Source organism: Corylus avellana, chromosome ca1 (assembly GCF_901000735.1).
Source record: "Corylus avellana chromosome ca1, CavTom2PMs-1.0".
In the NCBI taxonomy this organism is placed as follows: Eukaryota; Viridiplantae; Streptophyta; class Magnoliopsida; order Fagales; family Betulaceae; genus Corylus; species Corylus avellana.
The window spans coordinates 43,227,681-43,240,683 of record NC_081541.1 but is presented as its reverse complement, the minus strand read 5'-3'; the positions used below and the strand labels follow the sequence as shown (position 1 = coordinate 43,240,683).

At 32.4% G+C, this 13,003-nt stretch overlaps 1 protein-coding gene across 2 annotated transcripts; it reads left to right on the top strand.

The window, feature by feature from the left end:
* The first annotated feature begins 8,354 nt into the window (after nt 1-8,354).
* LOC132167114 (uric acid degradation bifunctional protein TTL) lies at nt 8,355-12,727 on the top strand. 2 transcript variants are annotated; one of them, XM_059578011.1, is made up of 5 exons: nt 8,355-8,723; nt 10,311-10,368; nt 10,711-10,812; nt 11,365-11,521; nt 12,105-12,727. In XM_059578011.1, exons 1-5 carry the CDS (start codon nt 8,491-8,493, stop codon nt 12,557-12,559), a joined length of 1,005 nt encoding a protein of 334 aa, XP_059433994.1. In that variant the 5' UTR covers nt 8,355-8,490; the 3' UTR covers nt 12,560-12,727. The 2 variants fall into 2 exon arrangements, with proteins under 2 accessions (XP_059433994.1, XP_059433993.1); XM_059578010.1 differs by having other exon boundaries at nt 12,102-12,727.
* Nucleotides 12,728-13,003: the final 276 nt, after the last annotated feature.

Below are 13,003 nucleotides of genomic sequence, written 5' to 3'. Positions count from 1 at the left end.
TTATCCTCTTTTTAGGGCCTTTTTGGCCTGACTTATAAGACAAATTTTATCATGTCTTGTGTATAATATTAATATCATCATACTATATAATTGGAGGCCTTAATTAAGAGTATTAACCATAATTAAAGGTTTATTTATTTTTGTAGAAAAATATATCTTTATTATTCATTATTATTTGGGGCCTTATACTATTGCTTAATTGGCTTAATGATCTAGCCGGCCCTCCTTCTGCGGATACATGCATGTTCTCGCACACATTAATTTGTGTAGCAATATAGAATTGTTTCACACATATAGTCAAGCCATCATTATATATATGGGAGTTAAATGAGCATCACTTTTTTTTTTTTTTTGACATGTCCGCACAAGAGGGGGGAGAGAGTTTTGAACTAGTGACCTTCGCTTCATTAAGCGTGATCCCAGCCAATTGAGCTAAATGAGCATAAGCATGCATTACTCTTTTAGGCGTTATACATGTGTTGCATGTAGCTAGGGAAACGCCCGCCGACTATGGGTGCCAACATATATAGTACATAATAGTTCCAATTAATTATGGGTTCATTTGACTTTTATGCTACTACTTTCCAAGCTGATCAATGACAATGCATAAGTTGTGTTGGATTTTTTTTTTATTTTATTTTATTTTTTTAGATTTTGGTTTCTCTCGCACACATTAAAAGCCAACAATTGGGTTGTTGTTGTTAAATTTTAACCTTTTTTTTGTAGGTGGTTTAAAAAAATGCTAAACGCCTAAAGCGAAGCGGGTTAACGGTTTTAGAGTTAAGCAGAGATGGTTAATAACTACTAACTACCTTTTTTACGTTCCCTGTATTTTTTTCTCTTCTCATTTCATTTGTTACAACAATCAAATGAGGGAAAAGGGTTTCCAAAGATGCCAAAAAATAAAAGAGGCCTAATTAAACACCCAAAACCCATCATGATTTTATTTTTAATGTGACTTTTATGCTTTATAGCTATTAATTTTTTTTTTTTTTTTTTAAATATTTTCAATTAATGGGTTCATGTTATATTTATATATATGCTAATAGTCTCCAAGCTCATGAATACGTAAAAGTTGTGTTCCAATTGAGAATGTTAATGAAATTTCAAAAGTTTAAAGAGCGGTAGTTCAATAGTCCTTAAGCTTATCCTTAGGCGGTTTGGTGGGCACTAAGTCGACCTAAGTTTGACACCCGAAATAAAAAGCGCTCATGATGATCTATTGGTGAAACACCGGCTAGTCTCATTGATGTTTTGGTGGCTGGAGTTAGGTCACGTTACCTCGGTTTAAGAGAGCACATGTGATCCTCGGCTTATGCAAGCTGTCTAGGGCCCGTTTACCCTAGGCCTTCTTGATCTTTTTTTTAAAAAAACTATTGTAAGTTTAGTGTAGTTCTTTTAATAAAAATCATGATCATTGTTTAATTAAATCCTTCAACCGAAAAATATCTAAATAATCTTATTTTTGCGATGGAACTTTTATAGATTTCAAAAATTTGCAATTTAATCAACTAGCAATATTTTTTGATAATTAATACTTTTAAATCTATTATGGTTATTAATAAGAAGAGGATTAATTACCTGCAGTTGTATTTATAAGATAATAGATTAATGTTAATGGTTTTTAAGACTTTTTTAGGTCTTTAAAGGTAATTGGTTGTAAATGGGTGGATAGTGTTCAAAATGAGCTTAGGCAAGATCGAGAAAGAGCTTATACATCATGTTTGTACACAAACAATCTTACGTATAATAATTATATATTCACAGACCAGATTATATACACTTACATTTTTCTTTTTTGGTCGTGATTATATATATACACTTACTTGATTTGGCAAACAAGAAAGAAAAAGCTGTGTCCAAAACAAGAAAAAAGCAAATGAGAATTGGCCTGTTGAAGCAGCAGGAATCTTCCATGCATTTTCACGTTCAAAATATACTGCATCAGCCACCTATGTAGATATATCTCCCATTTTCATCTCCTTAACTGGGAGATTATCAGCACAAGGGCTTTACTGTGAGTGAATTCTAATACCAAATACAAAAGGAAAGAAATGTCAGCTTTAAACAATAATACTGAAGTGGTGAGAGAGCTCAGAAACCCTAGAGCTCCAAGTACTCGCAGTTTCAGAGTGATCATCCACAAAGTTAGAGTACTGCCGGCCGTGGCAAAATGGGTGAAGAGAAAGAAAAGGTTGCTCTCTACATCTCTCTTACTTTCTTTCTCTCTCATTTTTATTTAACCTATGCATGCAGTTTCTATGCAACCAAACAGACAGATTTTGTGGGATACAAGTAACCTAATTAATTAATTAATTAATTAATGACTTGTTAATTTTGCATGCAGTTTCTAATTAACTAAGAATTAATACTGATTTTATTGTGGTGGGAGTGACAAGTCGATGATTATGGATTTCGTTTTAAAATAAATATTGTTTTGCTTAGCATAAGATAATTAAGACCCATTTAGCTATTTGGTGTGCTCTATCATTCACACTGAGCATCTATTTGAGTATTTTTTTATTTTTAATGAAAAGGGTAACAAGCATCGATTTGAGTTAGAAGTACTGTGTTTGTTGTTGAATCATTACTTATCTTAAATAATAAATTTTTACATGAAATATTTAATTAAAATGGTGTGAGAACGACAGATATAAGGTTGAAACACAGGAATATATACGTACCATGTAATTAATTAATAAATCACCACCTTATATATTCCAAAACCTTACGTTAATGAAAAGTAATAATAAATTTTTTTCTTAATTAATTAATTGTTTAATTTATATTCTAACCTTTGATATGTTTTTGGTGATTGTGCAGTGAGCAAGTGAGCAAAGGAGTAATTAATTCTTCCATATCAAGCTGTAATATTCCCTTCCTATTTTTGATTTCTTCCGTGATTGGGCTATTCCAAGGGGGGGATAAATTTAAGGAACACCCTGCAAACATGTGGATCTCCGTAGCTGCCCTGCTCATCTTTTGCTTCTCACATGCCACCATGAAGAACATCATTAATCAGCAGACGGGTTTGGACAACATCATCATCATCATGCTCTCAAATCATCGACACTTTTCGTGTTCTTTCAGCTGCACTTGTAGCGGTCTCACTGTTATCAGTCTTTCTGCCGGACACTTTTTGGTGGTTATTTTTCGTCATATGGCTTCTTCTGGCTTTTATAGCTGCACGTCATTTCTTTAAGCTTATATTTACATGGATTTACCTGGGAGTTATGAGTTATCATGAAGATCACAGTACGCAGCCGGCAGCGAGATGTTTTGCCTAGGTAACATCATGCATGGCATGCATGCATGGATGGATGTTTTGCCTAGCTAGGTAACATGCATGCATCATTCATGATCATGGTATATATTGGTGTTTTGTTAGAGTTTCAGCACTCGTAAATCTTAAATATTTGTATTTTAATAAGTTCAAAATGAAAGATAATTTGAGTTCAAGAACATGTGTAAAACGTACGTACGGTACGGTATGGTGGGAAAGCCATTTTCTTCGGAGACCAATCTCTCTCTCTCTCTCTCTCTCTCTCTCTCTATATATATATATATGTGTGTGTGTGTGTGTTAATTCGTGGAAAAGAAAAGTATAAATCAATTTTATAAACTTAAATATTGCTCCATAATAGCGATTTATCAGATTTTAAAAAAATAAATAAATAAAAAATTATAGCACTTATGCTGTGGTTTTTTCAACAATCTTAAGTTGGCTTCAAGTTTTTTCAAAAGATCGAGAAAAATTAAATTAAATTAAATTTAGACCATTAAAAAATTAAAGTATTTATCACACCTAATTAAGGGCCTGTTTTGGATGCGTTTGAGGGGTTTAAAAGTACTTTTATCACTCAAAAAATTCGTTTGAAGAAAAAAATACTCGTTTAGTAAAAAAATCAAAAGCGCTTTTAAGAATTCAAAAAGCCTAAAAATGGTCAAAACGCACTTTTGGCAAAAGCTTTAAAATAAAGCTTTGATTAAAAAACTTTTTTTTTTTTACTTAAAATCTCTATTTCTCAAATATAATCTCATCAATGTTTTTCAACTTTATTTATGAAGTTTTCCTGGCCTATATGTTGCTCGGTGATCATGGTACAAAATCATTTTTGATACTTTAATTTATCAAGTTATTCCCCTAAAACCATTAGATATTTTTGAATGAAGAAATTAAGAAATGCAATAAGCGCATTAAAATTCATTCAACAAACTCTAATCTTAATGTACTATCTATGATATATATCATGCCCATTATTTATGGATTTTTAGGCTTTTGTTACCTATAATAATATTATTAAATATTATTATTTCATAATAGTTTCGTATTTATAATTATATGAAAACAAACTCTTATCTGATCATCCATACAAAATCATCTCTTCTGCTGCGCTACTTAATAAACTAATAGTTGATCACTTAAAATTCTTAGATACTTTTTTGAGCTTAAACATTTATTTCCTTCCATATTTAATTTTGGTTGGACTCCTAAACTATACCAACCAGGAGATTTTGCTTGTGTATATATATATATTCACAAAACTGTTTTGTAAAATTGTATTCATACCCATTGATATATAATTTGATATATGTGTGTATATATATATATATATATATATATTGGGTTGATTACAAATTAACTGCCAAGCAAGAAATAATAATAATAATTTCCTTGAACCCTGCAATTGCAAAGAAATGGATCGGAGGACTTGAACGGAGGTCAAAGTCAATACATGCATGCACGGTGAGGAGTGACGACGAAGATTTCTTCATTTGGATTGGATTTGAAGAGTATTCCCTCGGTCGTGAACTTGCCAAAAGAAGAAGCAGTGTTTGCAATAGTACTCATATATTGTCAAGCACTCTTTCCATCCTATGTTGCCTTGTTTTCACATTCCAAAGCTGTCTTTTTGTTGGAATATCTGAAACCAAATCAATACAAAACCGAGTTTAAGTGGATATATATATTCAGGCTTCTAACAAAGAAAAAATCCTAGAAATTTCCAACAAATTGTGTACAAATTGTGTTGTAGTTGTAGGTGTGAAATTATGTGAACAAGAGATATTTTGGCAAGGATAATTTTCCTGTTGGACTACTGTCATATATATAGGAAAAAGTATACAACTGATATGTATGTACAGTTGTTTGAATGAGAAGATAAATCATAATCTATATACAAGATAAATCCTAAGCTATAAACGTAGCTTTACAATTATCAACAAACGAAAGATAACAAAGAAAAGAGAGATAAACAATAGACAATTAGACTTCAAGTAGGCATGGTACACTGGATCAATATGCTTCCATGGGTTTTCCTTTGGTTTGGCCTTGATATATATCTCAAGTTCTGTGCGGAAGTAGAGATGTGGTTGGGTTGTATTGTATGTGTGTTGTCCTTATCTTGCTGTACTTCAATATTTGAAATGAGAGGATGAGATAAGGATGGCATTGTAGTAGATATCGTAACAGTAGGAACTTTTCACATGTGAGAAACACATATGTTCATGTTTTACCAATAACTAAGGAAAAAGTCAAACTACTACTTTATTGTTCTGGGCCGACAACTTTTGATACAATTCGCGAATTCGACATTAACCCAATAAAATAAATTAAAATGTTAGGATTACGGAGTCTAATCCATTTAATTAATTAAATTGGTCGGGTTATGATTCACCTATATAATCTTATATTTACGTATCCACAGTACATAATGTATATTATTACACCTTTAATTTGGGAGTGTTTATTTTAGTGGGAAATGGACTTTACCCCCTAAAGTTTCACCACGTTTTTCATTTGGGATTCAGTGTTTAAAAATTAGCAATGTATCTTAAAAAAATATCAAAAATTCGCAATCTAACCACTCCATTAACCTTTTTTTGTCTAATTTAATAGAAAATGACTCACTTGCGGCCTTTTGGTCTAAAATTTCCTAAATTGCCCCATATTTTTTTGGAGGAATTCAAAAAATACCCTGAATTAGTTAAACTAAAAAACAAATTTTTGGGGGTCGCTACGGCCACCCCAAATTTTTTTTTTTTTTTTTGTTCTTGTTTTTCTATTTTTTTTTTCTTTCAAAAAATAAAAATATAAGGGCAATTAGGTCTTTTCAATAATTTTCGTAAGATAAAATGGAAATTATTAATGGATTGGTCAAATTGCGAATTTTTGATACTCTATTGGAGTATATTGCCAATTTTTAAACATTGGAAGCCAAATTGAAAATTGGATGAAACTTGGGGAAGGATAAAATGTATTTTCTCCTTTATTTTATATGCACTAATTTTAGGCTTTGATTATTTCGATGTAAAATGTTTTATGAAAAACGTTTTTCTTATTTTTTTCAGGTTTAGTATGACGGAAAATTGTGGTCAAATTGAGAATATTTTTGATTGACCAAGAAAACCTTCTTTAATTTCTATAAAATAGTTTCCTTTTTTTAAAACCCTAAACTATTTTCCAAATTTAAATTTTCATACCTTGATTTTTCTTTTTAAAAAATAAATTGTTTAGTTTTTTTTTTTTATTAAGGGTATTCTAGTCATTGGAGTGACATTATCAAATTTTTAGTAGTTCGATGAGGACATTTTCTGGCAAATGAAAGTTTGGGGGGAACATTATTTATTGAGCGATAATTTGAGGAGGAAGGACGGTACGTGATAAAGTTAAAGCATGATACTCTATAAAGTTAAAGCATCACATTGAGTTAGTAAATCATAAAAGTATTATACGAATACAAAAACTTCCACATTAATTCTTTATTAAGAGAGATTAAATTATATAAGTAATTCTAAATAACTCCAATTATAATTTTGATTGGTCTTTTTAAAGTAATAGTGTAAAAGTGGCGTTTTTGTTTGATCAAAACAAATGTTATAAGAGTTAATCCATTAGAGGTAAAAAATGTGAATGCATTTATTAACAATATTCGCATCCACATAATGCGATTATTACTTTTAAGTATCTGCATCTACATCATGCGTATTGGCTATTCACATATTTGAAAAGATAATAATAATAATAATAATTAATAATAAAGGAAGAACATATAAAGCAATTAAGTCATAACAAATTAAAAGAGTTTCCGCGCAATGAAATCCAACAACACTACAAATCTAACAAACATATAAAACAAAAATTACAAATCCGACAAACATAAACATAAAAAATTTAAAATTAAAATTTTAAAAAAGTAATGTGGATTATGAAGGTAGTATATATGAGACTAACTATATAAGTGACTCTAAAGAGCTTAAAAATTAATGTTAGAAACTATATTTTTATACCATCATGTTGATATAATAGTCCCAACAAATTTTTGGATAAATCATTGTTAAAAATAAAATAAAATCAAGAGTTGATTGTGACTATCACATCAACATTATAAAATAATGGTATGATGAAAATGTGATATATAACATTATTCATAGATTAACTATAACTTCATTAAGTTATATATTTTAGAATTACATAAAATATATGTCCCTCAAGAAAATAAGATAAAAATATAGACAAATATATATATTAATTTCATTTGCTATTTTGACATTAAACAAAATATTACTAACCACAAAATAAAAAATAATAATAGTGTATATTTAAGAAAACTATGGTAATCAAAAAACAAAAAAAAAACAAAAAAAAAAAAGAAAAAAAAGAAAAAAAGAAAAGAAAAAGAAAACTATGGGGGTGAAGTTTATTCTTTTTATTTTTATTTTTATTTTTATTCTCTTTAGTCGTTTTCTAAAGTTTTGCTTACACGAAACCTACATAGTAGTGTTCTTAGATTTGTTGTCTGTCTTTTTGTTTTCTCTTTGGTTATTTTCTGGGAGCAAATCACTGATCAATGACAGATGAATTATCAGACATATTGAAGAATTGTCACTAATGGTAGAGGCAAGGAAGTAAATTGTTTTTGGGAATGCGCTTGTGGTAGATGGGAAAGCAAGGAAATCGTTGTCTAGTTTTTAATTATTATTTTTTTTTTTGAACAAAATTATTATCTACTTGAGAAGGTATTGGTAGACCGGACAGTGACCGGGGACGTGATTCGTCGAAATATGCTGCAAATCTAAAAATTGAATGGGATAGGGACATTGAGGGAGTTAAACAAAACATAGATTAGATTTGAATGGAAAAAATTTATAATTGTATCTATAATATTGTTTTGTTTTGTTTTTTTTAGTTAGAGCCTATCTGATATTTTTCTTAAATGAATAAAGAAGTAGCGTTGTTAAAAATAAATAAATAAATAAAGGGTAGAAAAGAAAAAAAAAAAAAAACTAGATCGATTTTAATATTTATTGAAGAAACTTTAAATAATCTTTTATCTACAAATCTCTTACTTTTTTGTCATTGTTTTTTTTGGGTGAGCACTCGAATCTCTCTCGCCACCATTACTCTGCAACTCAATCCAACAGAGTATAGTAAATCGCTCTCGGCGATCAACCCCTCCTTTCTTACATACACCGACGGATTAAAAAGCAATGGAATTTGGGTTTGAAGAGAAGGACTTCCTAGCGTGCTGCGGAAGCACCAAGTTCGCGAAGGAAATGGCGTTGGCCTCCCCTTTCGCTTCACTGGAAGAAGCCGTGTCTGCCGCCAGAGACTTATGGTTCAACAAGGTTGACGTCCACGCTTGGCTTCAAGCCTTCTCTGCTCATCCCCAGATCGGAGATTCCACCTCTTCTTCCCACCACGCAACTCCCACCAGTGCCCGGTTGAGTTCCTCATCAATTTTTTAGTCGAAATTCCCTTAATTCATTATTCTTTGAGTGAATGAAGACTTGGTACGATTGGCTAATGTTATTACGAGATCACCCACAAAGTGAACCTTTCTCTTTGATGCATGAGCAATTTTTTAGGAGATTATCAGTGGAAGTTTCAGATAATCTTAGCTAACATGGACCAAAAAGTGGGTTTATTTGTCTGAAATGAAAGTGATTTTGTTGATATTTGCTATAATATGTCCAATAAAGTTAGTGTAATACGTTTATGTGTAATACCCTTATTTTGTTACTCTTTGAAGTTTTGGTATTGTTGACTATTGTGTATTTCTAAGATCACTAGAAAGTGAACCTTATTAAAAAGAAGATTATAATTGAGGCTTGCGATAATCATAGGTAACAAGCACCCAAAAATTTGTTTGAAATGAACGTGAATTATTTGATAATTGCCACTGTATGTCTAAATAAACTTAATGAAATCTGTTTATTTATAATACCCAGATGAGCTTTGGCATTGAAATGGGTTTGGGTTTTTGAAATTTGGAGGAGGAATAAAGTGAAATAGCTTAAATTGATGCGTTTGTGAAGAGTATCCCTGGGCTTGATATTCTAAATAAGTTAAAAACCAATACTCACTGAAGTTGTGGAGGGAGAGAATCTTAATATCATTTTGTAAAATCAATACTGTCTGGAGATTATGGTGACTAAGAAGGTTTATATCCTGTAGCCTTGTTCTCTGCTCTACTTTTGAATTCCACTGGGTTTTTCTTTCAACTTCTTCTTCTCTTCAGGGTGGGTTAGTAAATGCTTAATAAATGCTTGTTCTGTGTCTTAGGGATGGGCTTTTTTCTGTTCAATAGGATATATGTCATGCACTGTAGATCTGCTTATCAGTTTCAAGTTAATTGATCTTATACAAAATGACGGATCATAGTAACTTCTTTAATATTTCATTGTTAATTATGAGTAGGATATATGTTTCCTTGAACTTTTTGGTTGGGAGGTTATGTACTTCATTGATTTTATATGATATCATGTTATATTTCATCAATATAGGGTATATGGGTGACATTGTTTGCTCATTTATCTGACCTTTATCTGCAATCTGGATTTATATTTTAATTTTCATTGAGTCCTTACAATTTTGAAATACTGTTAAACACTGGTTTCTTTTTTCTCTTATGTTATCATCAAATTCAGGGAGCACCAATTTCTTCTTTGTTTAGCATACACTTGGTTGTTTTAACCAAATAGGTGGCTGAGTTTCGGCTTTTATGTAGTTTAGCCAAGTTATGTTTGAATTCTTTTGTGCACAAAATTATTCCATGGGAAGGGTTCAGGTGAGGCATTAAAGTTCATTGTGTACCAGAAGGGGCATCATTGACCAGCTGAACTGCTACCAGCTCAAACATTGGTGGGGGAAAAAAGGCAACAAGAGGGGCAACCTTGTTTTCTAGTTCTTGATTACATCGATGTCATATCAGCCCCTCAACCCTTTCCTCCTTTTTGTGGCATAGCCTTGATTGTTCTCTTTAGATGCCTTTGCATTGTGAGTAACTTGTCAAGAAATCTTTTTGTAGGTGGAGTAAGGGAGAGCAGTCAACTGCTTTAGCAACTGCTACTGGTTCTACCTTACAGGTTAGTGTACTGCTGCAACAAGTATAGTCTGTCACCTATTAAATTCCAAGCTACCAATGGTCCACCTCAGCTGACATGTACTTTGGGGTTTGGGGGGAAGAGAAAAAAGGTACTGGCAGAATAGTGTGTTCTAAAAGAATATATTGACAACTTCACTTTCTACATTCTTGTAGCCTTGATCTCCTTAATGATAAAGTTTGTATAAACAAACCAATTTATTTAATTCTTTTATTGCTATATTCCAAGAGCCCACCATAAAGAAAAACGAAAAGATGTTTATGGTTAATTGACCTGTGTGTGCTCTAATGTCTTTGCATTAATATTCCCCCTTGGCCAGTGCAGGAACTGTCTGAATGGAATGCTCGGTATAGGCAAAAGTTTGGTTTTGTATTTCTTATATGTGCATCTGGGAGAAGTTCTGGTGAAATTCTTGCTGAATTGAAGGTAATGAAATTAGAGTTTGCTTTTCAAGCTGACATTAACATAAAGAATTGTATTTCGTGGAAATACAATAACTTTTAAGAGGAGAAGTTTTTGTTAGATTACTTTGTTTTGTCAACATTTAGTGCCAGAATCTGTACCTATCTCTAGAGTGTCTAAAACATTATCATCTGGTTTTGTGAAATAAGTAAACTATTGTAGTTCCTTTTTGAACGGAACAAACTCCAGTTTGCCTCTATTTTAATTGTCTTAACAGGAATAATAACCAATCAATGTAGAGCACTTCTAAGGCAGGTTGGCATGGCTAATTATACGTGATAAACTTTTGCTCCGTAGTATAGATTTGATATCCTTGGGAGATATTTACCTTTCAACTATGTTTTCATTAGATAACCATGAAATGATGAAAAGATACTGTTTGTTTAAGACCAATATTGTACCAACTTCGCATAATCATTTATCGTGTTATAGACTTGATGTTAAGTATCAGGTGACAATTTCATTATAATGGGGGCGGCAGTTTGATGTTGATATTTTTCATTTTGCTCATTGCAGAATCGGTACCCTAATAGGCCCATAGTCGAGCTTGATATTGCAGCTCAGGAACAAATGAAAGTAACGGAACTACGTCTTGTGAAACTCTTTTCAAGCAAAGCTAAAGTAGCATCGACAACTAACCAGTATCCTGCAGTTGTCGCAAAGAAAGTAGAAGGTATTTTTTGTTTTTGGTTTTGCTTCTAGAACAAATTTTCCAGTGTCCGAAGTTATTAATACTCAGGTTTAGGTATTTCTTTTTACCCAACAAATTTTGCTTCCTCATAAGTCAATTTTTTGCTTGCCTGATGAGTTTATTCAATTTCTTCTTTTCCAGTTCCCTAGCATAAGGAAAATGTCCTAGTTAGAAATAGATTCAGTGAGGATAAAATAAATTTACAATCAGGTGATATTTCTTCCAACTACAACTGGTTCTACACTAGCAAGTTCTCTAAAATTTGTGGTCCAGAACTGGACAGGGATTCTTCCTAAATCTACACAGGGATTCTTTCTTGTCACTTGTTATCAAACATTTTCCTCATTGCTTTCCCCCTCTTGAAATTCATTCTTAACTTAGTTTTAGTTACGCCAAAAATTCATGCGTATTAGTCTTTCTGAAGTTTCTGTGGTATGTTCTTTTGCTTCCAACTCTTTCCCAACCATTCCCTAAAATAGTTATTCCTGAGACAGGTCTCTTATCCTTGCATGTTTTGCTACTGTTCTAATTAATGTCAACTTGTTCCTTTTTTTATCTCTAGAAGATCGTGCGAGTATTATTGGAGGCCATTTAAGTGCCACTTCTGAAGCCACAGCTGGGAAAACATCTCAAATTTCAACCAGAACCCGTCCGCCCATTACAACCCATGTCTTGGATGTTTCCCGAGGATCTCCGGGTGCTGGCATCGAGGTACGTCTGGAAATGTGGAAGGGCGCTCAACCCCGTCCGTCATTTGGTGGGACGGAAATAGGTGGTTGGGTACTCCAAGGTTCTTCAACTACGGATAATGATGGACGAAGTGGTCAATTGATGAGCATAGTTGATGCAGTGGATGCAGGCATATACAGGATAAGTTTCAACACTGGTAAGTACTGCCCAGCTGGGTTCTTTCCCTATGTCTCTATTGTGTTCGAAATCAGAGAGTCACAGGATAGGGAACATTTTCATGTTCCTCTGCTGTTTTCACCATTCTCATTCACTACTTACCGTGGAAGCTAGAACTCTATGGTCGATCAGTTGAGTAATAAATCAGTTGTATTTCTGCTGCAAATCATCTAGAATGAATAAAGTAGTAAATATTTAAAGACTAATGCTTCCCATGTGAAACAAGTTCTAAAGAACGTGACAATGATATATATATAAAAATGCCATGTTTTGTTGCTGTAATATTGGTGCTCTGTATTGCAGTGCATGTAAAACATGTATAGGTTTTTTTTTTGTATTTTTTTATTTTTTAATATAATGAAAAAGATTATAAAGGGAGATCTTTTCCACTTCTAAAACATAAAGAACATAAAATGAGAGAGTGATTGGGAATGCTACCAAACACTTGGTTTGAAGCGGCTCATTTAGCGATATAATGTGCACGAATTTGTACATCTAGATGACTTTAAGGCAGTCCAGCTGGGGAAGAGGAGGAGCTGTTGGTTGACGTCGGCAAGA